The 19,359-nt window shown below is 40.4% G+C and overlaps 1 protein-coding gene across 10 annotated transcripts in view; it reads right to left on the bottom strand.

The window, feature by feature from the left end:
• WDFY3 (WD repeat and FYVE domain containing 3) overlaps positions 1-19,359 on the bottom strand; it is a 271,937-nt gene that overhangs the window by 135,727 nt on the left and 116,851 nt on the right. For all 10 annotated transcript variants that reach the window (XM_021101795.2, XM_084973505.1, XM_084973508.1 and 7 more), the window contains 5 exons: positions 17,152-17,261; positions 12,656-12,817; positions 8,149-8,341; positions 6,286-6,472; positions 4,387-4,553 (listed from right to left, as the gene is read on the bottom strand). In XM_021101795.2, the coding sequence (XP_020957454.2) occupies positions 4,387-4,553; positions 6,286-6,472; positions 8,149-8,341; positions 12,656-12,817; positions 17,152-17,261 (819 nt within the window). The remainder of the gene's footprint in view (positions 1-4,386; positions 4,554-6,285; positions 6,473-8,148; positions 8,342-12,655; positions 12,818-17,151; positions 17,262-19,359) is intronic.

Raw genomic sequence — 19,359 nt, 5'->3', positions numbered from 1 at the left:
CTGGGAACTCCACATGCCATGGGATGGCCAAAAAAGAAAAAAAAAAAAAAAGAAAGAAAGAAGAATAAAGGTGTAAGTAAAGAAATGCACAAGCGCTCATTCAGTAAATAGAGAGTGAATGCTGTGTGGCTTTGTTTATTTATTTATTCTGTCTTTTTAGGGCTGCACCCATGGCACATGGAGGTTCCCAGGCTAGGGGGCAAATTGGAGCTATAGCTGCCAGCCTACACCACAGCCACAGCAACGGGGGATCCGAGCCGTGTCTGCAACCTACACCACAGCGCACAGCAACGCCAGATCCTTAACCCACTGAGTGAGGCCAGGGATCAAGCCCACATCCTCATGGACACTAGTCGGGTTCGTTACTGCTGAGCCACAATGGGAACTCCTGTGTTGTTTCTGTTTTTCTAGACTCTAAGTCACCAGAGTTAGATTCCAGGCAACACTGCAGAGAATGGTTCTGTGGCGTAGAGATGAACAGAAAAGTGAGTTGCTAAGAATGCAGGTGCATGATCTACAGAGCCTCAATTAAGGTAGTGGCCGTAGGGCTGGTAAAGAAGGGAGGAAATCAGTAAGTGTCTAGGAAGTCTAAGACAGAAAATAACACACGAATCACACAGCAGTTCCCAGTCAGAATGGAGGCTGGCTAGAAACAATCTGCAGGTTACGCTCCGGGCCACACCTGCGTCCAGAACCAAGTGAACCAGAATGGATACTATGCTCGTCAAAGGAAACCCATGATGAACAGAGCAAGGCGCTTTGGTTACTAGAGTGAACTAAAACACGAAAATGGAAAAATACATCATTCTTTTATGTTGGTTATCATGTTATGAGTATTAATGCATTATGAGAAAACATTTCGCAAGTTGAAGACACAGAAGAGTCCTGAAAAAGACAGGTGGGGTCTTTTTTAATGAGGAGATGTGTTCTCTATTAAAAATACATTAAAAAACACTGGCTGTGTTTAGGGAACAAATCTGGAGGCTATGGAGAGCTATGAATTATAGAGGACAACGCTACAAAGATGTGTCTAGAATAGTTAAGATTAAAAAACCCACCACGGAGCTGTTATTACCCAGAAGGACTGCTACAGTTTTCTTTCATTTCCTGCTTTAGAAAGGTCTCTGCTGGTGAGGACACAAAGTTGTGTAAGAGCTCTGGCCACACCACACACAGAAACAGAGGTCATTTTCCAGCTTCAACACACACAAACATACGTTACCACGGCACTAGTAAGCCAGTTTACCTTTTCTTTTAAATTTTCTTTTTCTCTGCTGTTTCACTTGATCTAAAATCAGCAATAAAAATAAAGTAGGCAAACTACGTATAGAGCAACCAAAGTGGATATATTCATGCTTTCCCTTTTCCATGTAACTACCAATGAATGGGTAAAAATTCCTTGGAAACAGATGATGAAAGGAAAATGAGTGAAATCAAAGAAAATATTCCCTCAAGTACCCCGAACAAATAACTGACCAATCGGAGTTCCCGTCATGGTGCAGTGGTTAACGAATCCGACTAGGAACCATGAGGTTGTGGGTTCGATCCCTGGCCTTGCTCAGTGGGTTAAGGAGCTGGCGTTGCCATGAGCTGTGGTGTAGGTTGCAGATGCGGCTCAGATTTGTCGTTGCTGTGGCTCTGGCATAGGCTGGAGGCTACAGCTGCGATTCAACCCCTAGCCTGGGAACCTCCATATGCCGTGGGAGTGGCCCAAAAAATGGCAAAAAAAAAAAAGATACTGCAATCAAGGACCACGTAGTATTGGCTTAAGGATAGACACACTAATTAAAGGAGGAGAACTGAGAAAGAGCCCCAGATGTATGGTTATATATGGTCTTTCAACAAAGGGTCCTAGCACGTGTAGATATCCATAAAGGGGAGAAAAACCCCAAACAAACCTTCATTTCTACCATAAACAAAAATTAACTTTAAATGCTCCATAGACCTTAATGTAGAATTGAAATAGGAAATTCCCAAGAGAAAACAGAACATCTTAGGGAATTTGGGTTAAATAAGATTTCTTCAATACGAGGCAAAAAACACAAAATATTTTAAAAGTGATAAATTGGGCTTCATCAAAATTAAAAACTTCCGTTCTTCAAGAGATACTACCAAGAAAAGTAAAGGCGTGTCAAGACTAGGAGAATAAACTCACGAAATGTATATATCTTATAAAAGACTTATCTAATATATCTAAAAAACTCTTAAAATCCCAATAAAACAAACAATCCTACCAAACATTGGACATGGAGATCTGAAGCAAAGGAGAGATACAGAAAGCAAATAAACTCTTGAAAAGATGCTTGAAATAATTTAGAAAAAGGCAAAAAAAAAAAAAACCCCAATAATTAGATACAATTACACACTCATATGAATTATCTAAAATTAAGATGAACACCACCAACTGTTTCTGAGAATGTAAAGCAAACTTTTATAAGTTAAACATACATTTGCCATATGATTCGACTGCTTGGAATTTACCACAAAGAAGTGAAAACATACATCCACACAAAAACTTCTTTTACATGAAAGTTCCTAGTAACTTTATTCATGAGACTTAAAAAAATGCCATCAACTGGAGAATGGATAAACTAATTGCAAGACATCTTAACTTATCCCAAAGTAAGCCATGGGAAATAGATAATTTTGAGTTATAAATGAAACTCAGAATGATCTAGCTTGATTCATTCGTTTCACAGAATATTACATTAATGTTTCTGAAGAAGACACTGCTATTTAGAAAGGTTAGGTCACTCATGGTCACCTGAGTTCTGACTCTTAGCGCAATGTCCTTGAACTTTGCTTTCCTAGACTTTATGTCACCGGCGTCTCAAAATAACCACTGGAGGTGCTAGGGAATATATGTACTTCCTCTGTTACAGAAGAGACAAAAGCAGGCAGACATAGGAGGAAGTTTAATTTAGCTGGATTAATTCTCTCATTACAAAATTACACGACCGTTAACTAAATATTATGCCAGTGTCCTAATCAGATTGATTAATCAAATAAAACAATGAAATCTAAAATAGGAAGTATACTGCTGAGCTATTCTTAGATGAATAAATAGAGTTAATTGAGGAAATATTCAAGCTAGAGCCTATTAAATTAGAAGAGTTAGTTTAACATTTTCCCTTAATATTAAATAAAACAATGCCTTGAACTACTCAGTAAGACATTCCTGGATTTTACTTATTTAAAAAGGTCTGTATAACCTATAACCGAGGGTACGTCTTAAGGAAGTAAGTTTGACAACTTTAATCTAAGTCATGAATTTCCAGTATAATTTTCTCTACTAAATTAAATTTAGGATATTCTTGTCTATCTATTCTCACTGACTTAAAAACTTGTAACTGCTGACATCTATGTCATAAAATACATTATGTACTGTGAAATTTAAGTAACTAGACATTACTTTTTCTGGCTAGTTAAATTTTACATGCAAATATCATAACTGCATTGAATATTTAGTAACAATAATGTGAAAGAAACTATTAGAGGCCTCTGGGCTCAGAGTCTTTCAGAATGGTTATTATGCATTTAAAAGAATTAAATAAAGAGTAAAACCAGGAGTTCCTGTCATGACGCAGCAAAAACGAATCTGACTAGGAACCATGAGGTTGGGGGTTCGATCCCTGACCTCGCTCAGTGAGTTAGGGATCCAGTGTTGCCATGAGCTGTGGTGTAGGCCCCAGATGCAGCTCGGATCCCAAGTTGCTGTGGCTGTCGCGTAGGCCAGCAGCTACAGCTCCGATTGGGCCCCTAGCCTAGGAACCTCCATATGCCACGGGTGCAGCCAAAAAGACAAAAGAAAAAACACCATAAAACCAGCTTGCGCTCTTATAGAGTTAAATGTTACTAATTACACAGTAAGTTTTCTTAGCAAAAGATCACTAAATGAAGAGCCAAAGTTAGAAAATCTGAACTATAAACTTTATTCTCTGACTCGAAAGTATGCGACATCTCTATACCTAGGTGTGTTTAGTTTTAAATAAAACATAAGCATTTGCACCTGTGCTTCCTATAAACGTCTCAGTCAGAGACACGCATTGAAATCAGAGTGTGAATCAAGTTCCAGCCACACACAGTGTGTGAGGTGCCAACATTCCAAGGAGGCACGTTTGGATTCTTGAACCGTCTGATTATTGACATGAAATACTAAGTCATAAATTTCACTGTTTGAGCTTATGATATTTTCACATTATTTTCAAATATGTGATTTGTTAAAGACTGTCACTTAAGAAATTACCCCATAAAAGCACCAATTTTAGTAAAAAAGTGTACTGCCTTTATACAAGTAACATAAATAAAGAATAATCGAAGTCAGACTGATTCTTTCCTCTCTCCTTGAGTGGCTGAGAATGGGAAAAAAAGAGAAAAAAGCCTCACCTTTGCCTGCAGGCTGAGGTACTGCAAATCCAGGCAGTAAAAAGGGCGCTCCTGTGCTAACACCAGCTGGTTTTAGGTCACTGACACCATATGTCGTCAGGGAAGTTATCAGATTAACCAGATCTTTCAAAGCATCTTTGGATTCTGCCTCTTTTGCTTGTTCCAATCTAGGAAAAATATGATTTAGCAAATACGTTTTCTCTTGTGTTGCATCTTCAAATTTAATACAGAAAGAAAATACCAATTTTATATGCAATAAATAAATGTATGGAGTATAACAGGAAGCTTCTTCTCGCAGTCTTTCTATACAAAAACATAACACTTTTATAAATCCACAAATTTTACGACACCGTGTATTTGAAAGAAATTATACCAATAGTCAGAAGACCTGATAAACGTTTATTTTGCCACTAACAGTGTCATTTTATATGATTCACTAATCTTCGGTAGGCAACCTCTGTAATATAAAAGGATTAGCTTATCTCTCCTTCAGTTCCCTAAGGCTCTGATGTTATATAAGTTTTACTGTTTACAACCCAAACTCGTATTAACCATTTCTTTACTAAGGAATTCTCTCAGTTAATAATTTTAAAAAGTGAATTCCCTGGGAAGATCTGTAAGACTTTATCTGTATTTTATTAGTTCAGATACTGACTAGAGTACATGCAGATTTCCAAAGGTCTTCTTACCATTTTTGAAAACCTTAATTTCTTTAAACTTGTCTTTTCTTAATGTGAAAAATTTTGTTTTAATACTAGTTATTTTCATACCATATACAGCATGTGGTAGCCTATGTTTTCTGCATTTTCGAGTGCTACGCCCTTGCCTCTCCACGTTGGTACAAACTCTCCACAGACATGATTCTCACGGCCATGGACAGCCGACCAGAGAGCCGGCACCTGGAGAGCAGGTCAGCTAGTCGAAATCAGAACACAGGAGCACTAATACACACACAACTTTGTCTCCCTCTGGAGTTATATCTTCACAATAAATAATTCTAAGTAAAATTATTGTGCCAAAGAGTATCAGCGTCTTTAAGGCTTTTGACGACATCCAGTCAACCTGCATTGCAAAGGCCTGTACCAGCGAGTACTGTAACATGGCTCTTTCTTCAACGTTCACAGGTCCTCATTCATAAATCAGGATAGACAGGCGAAGCTATACTCCTGCGGGTTGCCTCGTATTAAGTAATGGCAACGAAGTCAAACTGGTGTCAGAGCAAAACGTTTAAAAAATAATGCTTGTTCACAGTAGATCAAATGATTTTAAAATAATTAATGGCCAGGGAACAAATAGTGAGACACAAGTATCTTCTTCTGAAATAAACTCATAACCAGCCATTTTCCCCACGTAAGTACAAAACACGTGGGATGAAAAAGAAGGCTAGTAAAAGAGTTTGGGATGGGCTAATTCGTTTTACATATACATTTATAAGGTTTCATTCAATCTCCACAATTATTCTTGCTATCAACTACACCAATAATAACACTAAAATGGAGACCAAAAATGTAATTAACCCAGAAGAGTTTCTACGTAAGGAAGACGCTAATTAGTTCATTTAAACTCTTCACCCTTAGCTACGAGTGAAGAGCAGATTTATTCTTCATGTCTAACCACTGGCTCCACGTTTGCAGCCTGCCTTTTCTAATCTAACTGTAAATTCACCCTCCATACTTTCTTGACAGAACAGGAACAAAAAGACATGATTAAAGCTAAGAGGATAGAGTATGCATTAACTAAGTAATGCATGAATTCAGATCCTCTGATTAGAGTACATTTAGAGTTCTTTTGTTTCTTCCGCGAATTTATCTTTTCCTATAACCCCAAGCTACATTGTTTCTTTTGATGAGAAGATGAAATAGACATTTAAAACTATATGCTTCAATTGCGCTGTTTTACCTCAGCAAGAGATCGCAAAGGAAGTTATATCCCTGCCATATCCGAAAGTCATCCAAAAGAGTCTGGGAAACGTCACTGGAATCCTTGAGGAAACAAGAAAGCCCGGCAAACATTTCAACAATTTCTAGGGGAGACAGGTCATCTGATTGCTGCATATTCTGAACACACGTAGATAAACATTCTTTTTCTGTAAAAATAAAGAATTAAATAAGCGTATATATGCCATTTATATCAAATGCTTAAGAAAATTTTCCTCATTCTTAACTGGTGTTTAAAGAAGCATTAAAGTTTAATGTATTTTTACTGCAACATACATGCTATAGATTCTAAAAGTAAATATAGATTCAAATTCACTGAGAAAGTTCTGCCTCTAAGTAGTAAACACAGGATAGTACAGGAAGTGTTCGAAGCTAGTTGACATTCTAATTTTTACATTATACTTACACGTTTTATCATTAAACAAAATGACTGCCACTGCCACATGCTATTTTTTATCTTTTTATTAATATAGTAGAGGGAAAAAACACAAACAACTGCCTTCTAGGTTTAAGAAAAAACTACTAATTAGTTAAAAGTTCAAATTAGAATAAAATATAGACTATGAGACACAGAAATACTTCAGTAAATAAAATCTGAAAATTATGTTTGTACTCCATATTACTAGTTTAAAATACAGTTACACGCCACACTAAATTTGGGGATTGGAGGCATTTCAAAGAAGACTGTTTCTTATCTTTAATAAAATGTGTCTGAAGAAACCCAGTGTCATATAACCAAAGCTAAGAAGATTTAAGATAGGGACAGAGGCAAGAAACATTTAATGACTGACTGTGTTCAGGTAAGCGAACAAAGAGTGGTATTAAACCTTATTCTGAGGAGTTCCTTCCCGGGTGGCACAGCGATTAAGGATCCCTTGTTGTCACTGCTGTGGCTTATGTAGCAGCTGTAGCATGGTTTTGGTCCCTGGTCCAGGAACTTCCACATGCTGCAGGCATAGCCCACAAAAATTATTTGGAAAGACTTCCTTGTCTCATTTATATACACATGTGCACACACACACTATTTGAGATGCTACAACTGTCTCCTATTTAGACATTTTAAGGGATAGTTGAGCCTTATATATAAGCTAAGAAAATGGACAATTTCTCCTCAAGGCTGACTTTTTTTTTTTTTTTTTTTTGGTCTTTTTGCCTTTTCTAGGGCCGCTCCCCCGGCATTTGGAGGTTCACAGGCTAGGGGTCTAATCGGAGCTGTAGCCACCGGCCTACGCCAGAGCCACAGCAACACGGGATCCGAGCCACGTCTGCGACCTACACCACAGCTCACGGCAACGCCGGATCCTTAACCCGCTTAGCAAGGCCAGGGATCGAACTCGAAACCCCATGGTTCCTAGTCAGTTTCGTTAACCACTGTGCCACGACGGGAACTCTAAGGCTGACAATTAACCCCCCTAATTTAATGTACGCTGCATCAGATAGACTATTATCTGTCTAAAAAAATTTTTTTTCATAGAGACTTTTAACTAGAGCACCTCAGAAAAACACTTCTCTCATTTTTTTTCAGTAAGAGGAGGGAAGCACGGGCTATGACATAGAATGTACATTACAGTCTGATTAGTAATTCACACAACGATGCCATTATTTTAACTCCTGTAGACAGTCATCATTTTGAACATGAGAATGTCTTACCTTTGAAATGCCTCACCAATACAACAGAAAATCTTTTCTCCTGGCAAATACGTGTTTTAATTTAAAAGAGAATCTTTGGAGAAGGGAGAGAGGAAGACAAATCCGCCATCACACGAGGAAGGGAAAGGGGGGAGCAGCTCCGAGCAGGGAAATGAACAGGCTAAGAGAGACTCGCCGTGAATATACTTCACCACATTGACGCTGAGGCCGTGGCGAGAGATGGTCATGAGGACCTCGCCAGCACTCTTCCTCCAGAGCAGGTTGTAGGGAGGGCACCAAGAGGTTATTGCACTGAATAAAAGCTGGAGATCGTCCTTCTGGGCCAGCTCCTCAGCTGGAGAGACAAAACTGCACAGTTTCACTAAGATCTGAAAGACAGACAAGCAGAACGTGCGTACAAATAAACGGACGGCTAGGAAAAGGACGGAGCTGGGAAAGGACTAGATCTAATGATTAAAAATGCTGACCGTTCAGGGTTAGCCCGGACTGCGATCACAAAGCCGCAGTGATGAGGCTCTAACTTAGGCAGCAATAAAAAGGCATCTATAATTTAGAAGTGAGTTATGGTGAGACAGTTAACCACCCCTGCTTTTATCGGCTTCCCCCCCCCCAAAAAAAACCATCGCGTGTTTACAATCCTCTCTTCACCATGGCATTTTGCACACCCTCCCCTGAAATGGAACGAATCAACAGGAACGCTCATGACCAAGATTTTAGTTTTCTAATTTGGTTCTTCAATTCTGAGACTGTCATAGGTGGAAGGTAATTTTCTTTTCTAAAAAGGACAGTTTGAGGGGTTCCCGTCGTGGCTCAGTGGTTAGCGAATCTGTGGTTAGGAACCATGAGGTTGCAGGTTCGATCCCTGGCCTCACTCAGTGGGTTAAGGATCTGCCATTGCCGTGAGCTGTGGTGTAGGTTACAGACGCGTCTCGGATTCCTCGTTGCTGTGGCTCTGGCGTAGGCCAGTGGCTACACCTCCGATTAGACCCCCTAGCATGGGAATCTCCGTATGCCGCATGAGCGGCCCTAGAAAAGACAAAAATAAAATAAAATAAAATAAAAAGGACAGTTTTAGGGAGACAAAGTAAAATCAGGTCTTTAAAAGTTAAAAGTAATTTGTTCTAAATTTTATAAAACTAGAAGGAAAAATTACAATAAAAAAATCTAAATTCAGAAGTGTCTTTTAATTACGTCCACTAATCAAAATTCTTCTAAAGCATGACTTTCAAAGAAGATGCAATGTTCCTTAAACTCTGGCATGAGAACTTATTCCTTACCTGAGATTTGCAAAATACACACTACACAAGTGTCTATAGGACTAAGGGCCTTTTACGTGGGGAATTCAGCTGCTCGCAATGCGGTTTCTTCTTCTAATCTCAATTCAATGTCAAGAAAACTCTGTGCTAAATTTTCTCAACCAAATATTTTTAGAAATATATAAAATGAATAAAAAAGCAATAATTTACGAAATCACTTTATTCTCTTGAAAGAAAAGTGTTTCATGAAATTTCATGAGTATTTTAAAATCTGTGGAAAAATTGCTAGATAGAAAAAAGTATCTGGGGAGCTCCTTGTGGCGCAGCACGTTAAGGAACCAGCGCTGTCACTGCAGTGGCTTGGGTCACTGCTGTGGTGCAGGTTCAATCCCTGACTCAGGGACTTCTGCATGTTGCATGTGTGGCAAAAAAAAGAAAAGGTATTTGGAATGTCATGTTTTGTCTGAGAAAGTTAGGTCTTGCTTTTTCTGTTTCCTTCAACACAAAAGTTAATTTAAATATAAGAAAGAAATTTATAACTCATACATGCCAAATACCAGAAAAGATTAAGAATTCAGAGAAACAACAAAATGTTTATTAAATCAGTAAGTCCAGGCATTTCCCCCAACAACAACAATAACAAATGCCTGGAGAAATTGTTGGATACCAAATTTCCACTAGTGCATATCTTTTCCCCTATGTGTCAAATGCAACAAAAAAGACATATGAAAAAAGGATGGTCAATTGCAGCAAAAAAATACCTGCTCAGAAGGGTGTACTGCTGAGTATAGTTTTTTTGCTTTGTTTTTGTTTTTATCTTTTTGCTATGTCTTTGGGCCGCTCCCGCGGCATATGGAGGTTCCCAGGCTAGGGGTCGAATCGGAGCTGTAGCTACTGGCCTACACCAGAGCCACAGCAACGCAGGATCTGAGCCGCGTCTGCAACCCACACCACGGCTCACGGCAACGCCAGATCCTTAACCCACTGAGCAAGGCCAGGGATTGAACCCACAACCCCATGGTTCCTAGTCGGATTCGTTAACCACTGCGCCACGACGGGAACTCCTGAGTATAGTTTTTGTTGGCTCTCATGCTGCCCTTACGTGACTAGAGGGACAGATGCCATTCCTCTTATTTGTAGCATAAAAACAAACCTGAAGAAAAAAAACTTTTCGCCAAAGCAAATCTTTGTCCTGAAAAGTAAGCTGGATTTAATTCCTTGATGTCGACTTTTGCGAAAACTAGCTCTTCCCCTCCAAAGGCGAAAGGATGACACCTAAACTAGTACAATCCTTCCACGTTAGGAATAGAAAACTGAAGATGTCCACACTGCATTCCTCTCCTGCCCCTACACGAACCACTTCTATTTGTGGGGATTCTGTTACAAAGTCCAGCCAAGTGTCATAGGGCAGAAACTGGCCACATCAACACAAATGACCAAACTAAGTAAACAGATGCCTACATGAAGCAGTACCGACTGCCAAGACCCCAGGAAGCCATCTGTCACAGAATATAAACACACGGCTTTCACCTACCATCAACACTGTGTTCTGAAACCAGTGAATAAGTTTGTCTCCACTGGCTGTTCTACACAAACTGAGGAAAACAACGCTCAGACTGTGAGGAGGAGCGAGAAAAGGCTGAGGGCTGCAGTAAAGGAGCTCGGGACTAGGAGGCGGCAAAGCTGAGAGCAAATCACTGCCACGCCTGCAGTGCTGTGGGTCACAGCCACGACCAGCAGTTGCCACAAATGTAAATGAAGAGTTCCATTTAAATTCTCCGTGACAAAGAAAGAGGAGTTCCTGTTGTGGCGCAGCAGAAACGAATCTGACGAGGAACTATGAGGTTTCAGGTTTGAGCCCTGGCCTCGCTCAGCGGGTTAAGGATCCGGCGTTGCCTGAGCTGTGGTGTAGGTCACAGACGTGGCTCGGATCCCGCGTTGCTGTGGCTGTGGTGTAGGCTGACAGCTATGCTCCGATCAGACCCCTCGCCTGGGAACTTCCATATGCTGCAGGAACAGCCCTAGAAAAGACAAAAAGACACACACATTAATTAATTAATTAATTAATAAATATTTGTATTTCATTTCTACTACGTCTGAAGCAGAGAACCATAGCTTTGGGTATTATGTCTTTTAATCTTTCCCTAAATCCTTTGGCTAGGTATCATTATTTTCATTTTAGCGATGAGAAATCTGGGTCTTACTTCAGTGAGATGGATTCAAACAGGTGTGGGTTTTTTACACTTCACATTTTTTTGTGGGGGAGGGTTTCAAATGGAGGCATAAAAACACATACCCGAAAATTTAACCATCTTAGGAAATCATTTCTAAGTACAGAGTACAGTCGTGTTAACTCCACGCCCATTGCTGTGCAACACATCTCTAGAACACTTTCATCTTTCAAAAGTGAAACTCTGGCAGTTCTGGTTGTAGCTCAGCGGTAATGAACCTGACTAGCATCCATGAGGACGAGGGTTTGAGCCCTGGCCTCGCTCAGTGGGTCAGGGATCCAGCGCTGTCGTGAGCTGTGGTGTAGGTCGCAGACATGGCTCGGATCCCGTGTTGCTGTGGCTGTGGCGCAGGCCGGCAGCTGCAGCTCTGATTCAACCCCTAGCCTGGGAACCTCCATATGCCGAGAGTGTGGCCCTAAAAAGCAAAACAAAACAAAAACACCTGAAGCTCTGTACCTACTGAACAACAACTGCCTTTTCCGCACCCTTCAGCCCCTGGCAATCAATACTCTACTCTTACAAGTTTGACTGCTTTAATTGAAATCATGCAGTATTTATCTTTATGTGTCAAACATGTATTTTTAAATACTGTATTTCCCGTGGGCAGATCAGACTCTAAATGTTTGTAGTTTGCTTGTTTTGAAATTTTTCTCCCAAAAAAAGATATCAAAATGATGGAATATTTCCAGACTAGCTACCAAAGGTTTATTTCATCTGCTAATGCTCTTAAAAGAAGAGCAGCAACAGTGGGAAAGAAGGGCTTTACAGGCAGGGAGCAGAAGCGGTAGCATCAGCCAGTAAAATAAATGGTCTTTTTCTAAGCTAAATATTTATAGGCGAAGGACTCTCTGTATGTAGAAAACAGGCAAACAGAATATCTTGACATTAGAAGAAATCTGACCCCAAACTTAGGAGGATTGTCAAGAAAGGTTTTCCTTGCTTATTAGTCCACTTTAGTGGCGTGTTTGCTCTATCAAAGGTAACTTTAATGATTAGATCGGATTCGGGAAACAAACTCATTAATCCTTCACTCAAAGAGTCCCCAAAGGACACAGACAGATTGAAGAAATAGGACAGAGAAGATAAAAGTGAATTTCCAGCAAACCCCATGAAATGCTACAGAAAACCGAAGAGGCGTCTACTTAAGCAGTGTCCCCCTCGGTACAGATGGCCAGGCAAGCAGCACCTTCCATACCTGCACAAAAACTTTCTGGAGTAGTCCACGGCGTTCTGCTAGAGGTAGCTCATTCTGGGCACCCCCAACTGCCTCAGGCACATGCGGGAGGTCAAAAAACAGATATAAGCATTTAACCAGGGTGGAAGGCACTGACATCGTTGTCATGCAGTCCACGGTTTTCTGGAAAACAAACCAGTAAATAAGTGAATAGACAGACACACAGACAGACATAACTGTACTTGGTACAGCTAAGTGAGCTCATGAGTTTAAGCCAGAAGATTATACATCAAAATAACTTTTTTTTTTTTTTTGGTCTTTTTTTTAGGGCTGCCCCACAACGTATGTAAGTTCCCAGGCTAGGGGTTGAAATGGAGCTGTTGCTTACCCCACAGCCAAAGCAGATCTAAGCCACATCTGTGACCTACACCACAGCTCATGGCAACACGGGATCCTTAACCCACTGAACAAGGCCAGGGATTGAACCCGCATTCTCATGGATACTAGTTAAGTTCTTAACACACTGAGCCACAATGGCAACTACTCAAAATAACTTTTTAAATGCCTGAAAAAAATTAAAACTACTCCATGCTGGAAAATACTCATTTCCTATTTGGACAAATTTGGTTTAATTGGCTATTGAGAAGTTTGTTCCTTATTAAGGTATTTATTAAGTTGACTATTATGAGGAAACATGTTTCAAAGAACATAAGCTTTAGGATTTGGGGAAAAAAAAGAATTTAGCCCTGAACTTGGGCAAACTCATCTTGCTAGACCTCACCTTTTCCTCCTATAAAATGGATATAAGGATAGATATCTCTCATGGTTAATATGAGGGCTAGATAACAAACGCAAAGACATAAGGATTAAACTATACATTAGCAGTTGTTTTACTATCACTTTTATTTTATTCTCATTGTAGATTCTGAGAGTTGAAAGGGCATTTGAAGGATATAGCCATCACAGACACACAACAAATTGCTACGTTATTTTCAACGAAAACTAAAGGAAAAAAATCTCAGATATTTTTATGACAAACATTTCAGTATTGCTAAGAAGTATGTTATATTAGCTGTGAAAATATTCCTATGGCACAGTCTGGAATAAAAAGTTTCTCCATGCTAGAGACCAACAGGCTGGAATCATCTGCTGATTCGTTTTTTAGTTTTCAGGAATCATTTCTTGAATGCCTAGGGTATGGCAGTCAGTGTGCTGGGAGCCGGGCATGCAGTGACGCGGGCTCCCTGCCCTGCAGAAGACGGTGATCTAGCAGCAGAAGGAGGGGCGTCGATAACTAGGATTAACTCTCTTAAGTGTGACAAGGGCAGAAGGTTCGGGCGAACACAACGGGGACTGATGGACACCTGCCAGGAGTGGAATGGAATGTGCAGGGCTTAGGATGGGCGGGGAAGACCACCTGGAAGACACACAGGAGGTCAGGCCATATGGTACAGTGTGTTCCAGGAACCCGAGTCCAGAACGGAGGACGCCTGAAGAGCCACAATAATAATGTCCCACCTCTAAAGGGGGGGTACTGCATAAAAGCACAAGGGTAAGCACTTTAAATCCACGCTCTCATCTATTGCTCAAGTCAGCCCGACAGGAAGAACCTATGACTGTATGTTCCTCACTTTACAAAGGAAGCAACTGAGGTTCATCACTTATATACCTTGCCTTGGGTCAGAGAGCTGGTGTATATATGCGCGCGTGTGTATACACATACGTGTGTGTGTGTGCACACACTCTGGTGTATACACGCGTGTGTGTATACATATAGGTGTGTGTGTATACACACTCTCAAGTGTATATATGCAGGTTTGTGTATGCATATACATGTGTGTGTATGCATATACATGTATACACTCAGGTGTATACATGCGCGCGTGTGTATACATATACATATACGTGTGTGTGTATATATACACACCCGCATCCATACATATTACTCAATGCCCCTGCATGTGGTCTCCCACCGTAGCTTTACTTCTATTTTGCTGGCACTGGAGACGCAGTGACGTGTAAACAACAGAGGAAAAAAACCCTATTTCAGAAGATTAGCTGGTGGAAGCACAGAACACAGACTCCAGAGCAGGAAGGCTGGAGCAATCAGGAGGCTAGTACGGAAACCCTGAGAGAGATGGGCCGAGGCCAGGGCCGGAAGGAGAGGGAGCCGAAGCAACAACCCTTCCCGACATGCGGCCCCTTTCCACACAAGCGCTGTCAGGTCCCTCCTGCGACACGCAGAGGCCCCCTGCAGTTCTCACCGATGACCTACATCCAGACACCCCCTGTCTCCACCTAACTCTCAGTTTCAACGTCTGTTCATACCTGAAACTTAATTCCTCAGCTTTCCTCCTACTCTCACCTCCCAAATGTTGATACCGCCTACACTCCTCTCTCCACAGTGTCACATACAGCTCGTTGCTGCATTTGGTAGTATGAGCTCCATCTCTGTCGCCTGCATGCTGACCACGTGTCAGTCACCTCTGTATCTTACTGCTGCTGACAGACAGCAGCACGCAAACAACAAAGTCGGCTCAAAACCTAACCCTGAATTTTCTTTTTCCCGTTAGATTATTGCCAGCTGTCCCTTCCGCTTAAGCAAAGTGACATGATTTTTCACTTCCATCTTAGTAACTGAGAGATTAAAAAGCACAACTTGGTATCCACACTGGCAACTGGCAACATTCATAATTTTTAAGTGATTCTTTTCTCCTGGTTCTTTGTGACACTTTTAAATTGGTCTGTCCATTTGTGCACATTTAAGTTAATACACAGTTACTGGCTTTCTACCATGTGTTAGGTGTTAGGGTAAGACAGTATCAAATCACAATTGAGAAAGAAAAAGCGCTTCTACAGAAAATATGAATAAAACAGAAATATTCCAATCAAACATTATTGCTTTACATGTTACTCTAAACCAAACCAAATTTTGGTACCATATGTGGGCGTTTATAGCTACGAGCAGCAGCAGGCGGAACTGGTATTTAGATAGTCACCTGATGTGATCACAGATATCTGAAAACAGTGGTCCAATTTAGGACTCTTATGTGAAAGTTACTCAATACTTGGGGTGAATAAACATCCTTATGTGCCCAGAACTAGGGCATTTCTGGGAGGTGGAAATGCTAAAACTTAGAGAGTCCCAGGTAAATCAAGTTGGTCTGATTTCTTCTCTGATTTATTTATTTATACCTTTTCTCTCCCCCCCCCCCGCCTTTTTTTAGGGCCGCACTTGCAGCATATACAAGTTCCCAGGCTAAGGGGTCAAATCGGAGCTGCAGCTGCCAGTCTACACCACAGCCACAGCAATGCCAGATCCAAGCTGTGTCTGGGACCTACATCTCAGCTCACAGCAACGTTGAATCCCTGACCCACTGAGGAAGGCCAGGGATCGAACCCACATCCTCATGGATACTAGTCGGATTCTTGACCTGCTAAGCCACAACAGGAACTCCCTCTCCTCTGATTTAAAAAACAAACAAACAAAAGCAAAAAAATTAAAAAGGCCATTCTAAAGAAAAAAGTTTCAAGTGCTGTTTACTTTGGGTAGTAATTGGTATCAGGAGAAACATACATTGTATCTGCAGTGGCCTGTCTGGTAGTACGATGGGCGTCACAGTTACCTTTGTAAATTCTGTGAGGTGTGTGAAAGCCCATTATAATTTACACAATAGCCATTCTCAAGACTGGTATGGACTTTGATAGGTAATTCTCCTCTGGATTTTAGAAGGTTGAATAAATTTTCTTCATTCCCAAAACATCACAGGTCAAAAATCAGGTATTCAAATAGCCCAGGAGTGACCACATGCAATATGTTACATGACACATGCTTAAAGCTGATTTAAAGGGGGAAAAAAGCAATCTCCAGAATAAGTCATGTAGGAAGGTAATATATATTATTCTGAAAATGACAATATTTCCTTATTTTCCATAAAAATTAGAACAATTCTCAAGTATTTGTCCATGTCATTTATTCCCCCCCCTTTTTTTTTTGGGCCACAGCACTCAGAAATTCCCAGCCAGGGATGGAACCTGCGCCAGAGCAGTGACAGCACCAGAACCAGAATCTGCCAGGCCACAGGAGGACTCCATCCACGCCGTTCACTCTGTATTAGCTAAATGGCCTTAGATAAATCTTAGATCATTTTTCTAGGCCAAAGTTTCCCTAACAAGGGCTCAGAAGTGCTGGGCCAGTTCCTGGGCCACATTCCTCTAGCCACAGGCAGCCCATCATTTTGCCCAGCATGCCCTACAAAGAAACTATGCTCTATGTGCATTACGGTGTGAAAAAGATGAAAAACTGTTGCAAGTTAGGCATTTCCTCGTGTGTAAAGTGGAAACACCAACCTCCTGACAGAGGTGTTGTGATAGGCATGAAATAATGTTTAAGAAGAATTAGAAGAATATGGTGTTTATCATAAAATCTTCTTTGGATATGATAATACATTTAACTTCACGAAATCCCAAGAGGATTAAAATAAGAGAAGTTTCACAAATGAAAACCAAGGACTCACCTGACCAGAAGATGCTAACAAGTTAATTGTTGTCAGAAGCATCCACCCTCTACTGGCTTCTTCACTCTGATGGATTTCCAAGAACTGGACGATGGCCCGACTTGCAGCCTCTACAAAATCAGAGGCAAGTTATCAGGAGGAAAGAAATCACATACAAAAATTCAAGAAAGCAATAATTTAGTGAGATCTCTATCTATCTATTATCTATATATAGATATATATATCATCATATCAGCACAGAAATGCAAAAGCCAACCTACATATCTCAGGAAAAGGCATGTCATAAACTAGTCAAAAAAGAGTTCTGGAAGAGGGGAAACTGAAGCTAAACCTGCCTGGAAAACAAGTATATGTCTGTCTACAACGTGGGAGGCAGGGAAACAGAGCGATTAAGAATATACTGTATTTAAAAAAGCATGGCTAGAGGAATGAGCTCAATATGTACATACAGATCAAGATGAGAACTGTAACAACACAGGGCTCATAGTCTGGAAGAGCTGATGTTGAGAATTAGAGTCTAATATATCAATGGGGATGATTTAAAAAAAAATGCCTGGTTATGAAGGAAAGTAAGCTAAGGGCACCTGTATTTGACTCTTTGGGCAAGAAGAAGCAAATGCAGTTTCTTGAGCAAAGGAGAGAATGAAAGGATTATTTTTAAGACTACTAACTTAGAGTGACGTGCATGACAAACTGTAGGGGCAAAGAGACTGCTGGGGGAACAAATGAGGAGGTTGGCTCAGTGACAACATGGGGGGGGGGGACCATGAGCAGCTGACGTTAGGAAAGGGGAAACAGGGAGAGTCACTCCGAGAAGTCAAGTATCTCTGAAACTTTGAAAGGCATTTTAATTGATTATGTTTTTAAAGATAAGGGAAAATGGAGAAATCCTTAACCACGCACTTAATTCTATCAGCACAGAGTTCATCAACTTTTATATTGATACAGGAGATGAATTAAAGTCAGAAAATAAGCCCAATCTGTTCACCTTAAACAAACACGTTATGTTACCAACAGACACTTAATGCAGGATGTAGAACCAATACAATTTAGTAACTTATAGAGGTACTTTTTTCTTCCGTCTAAAACAATCAAGATAAAAGTGTTGTGTTCAGCAAGTGAATGATGCTGTGCGGGGCATGTTTCATCTTTATAAACTTCCATTTGAAGGAACATTTTAATGAGACCAACATTTGAGATATAGCTTATTTTTACTGAACCTTAGCTGTATAACAAATGCTGCTGTAAGTACTGGTAGACGTAACTCATTTAATCTTTCTAAGAGCTCTATGACTTAGTTTCTAGCCTTACGCCACCGACATAAATTGAGAAACAGAGAGGGTAAGTCATTTGCCTAGAGACAGGCATGGGACTTCTATTCAAATCCAGACTGTCTAGCCGATTAGAGATTAAGATAATGATAAAAAATTTTTACTGGAAAAGAGAGAAGTCAATATACGCAGTATCTTGTAAGTGCTGAAATGACTGTACTCATATCCTCCGGGATTTATACTCTCGCAAACCCCTCTAGAAAATAAACACCCTGGGAGCAGACTCCTTGTCCGCCTTGTTCCGTGTGGGGCACATCACTGGCACTAAGTGGATGCTTACTAAACACCTGTTACATGAATGAATAAATCAACCCAGGGAGATCAAAGGAGGACACGCTGAACTCAGCTTCTCCTGAACATCAGATGGTCTGGATTTATTACGGATAACAGAGATCCTTGAGCGTTTAAAAGGGAGTCATATAAAGAAAGCAATGCTTAAAGCTGATTAAATAGAGGAAGGAAAAAATAAATAAAATAATACCACTGAGAAACCATTTTTTAGCAATCACGGTTTAAGATCATTGGTAAAAAATAACCTGCATTTGCTATCTAACATGAGCTATTGATAGGAATTTAATGCTCATGTAAGCAAGACAGCTCCTGCCCAGTTGGCTAAATTTTCAATCAAAGGCTGACATGCTATGCTTTCGTTTCCTAGGCTTCTTCATAACTACGCAACTTTGGTTTTCAGTTGTGCATTTTCAATTTCTTAACATCTTGAAAAACAATACGTACAGTCTTCAAATTGGTTTATTTGACAATTAAACCAATGTAATAAAGTTCTACTTGATTTAAAAAAAAAAACCCCGAAACACCGACTGGTAAATTAACTAGTCAGTATCTCCTACGCCTTTCACAGAGGGGGAAAAAGATTTAA

This window comes from Sus scrofa, chromosome 8, assembly GCF_054392235.1.
Source record: "Sus scrofa isolate SSC_HxYL_T2T_F1_AM1 chromosome 8, Sscrofa_HxYL_maternal_Yorkshire_Landrace_v2.0, whole genome shotgun sequence".
In the NCBI taxonomy this organism is placed as follows: Eukaryota; Metazoa; Chordata; class Mammalia; order Artiodactyla; family Suidae; genus Sus; species Sus scrofa.
Note: the sequence above shows the minus strand (reverse complement) of the source record. Positions and strands in the feature narration are given on the sequence as shown.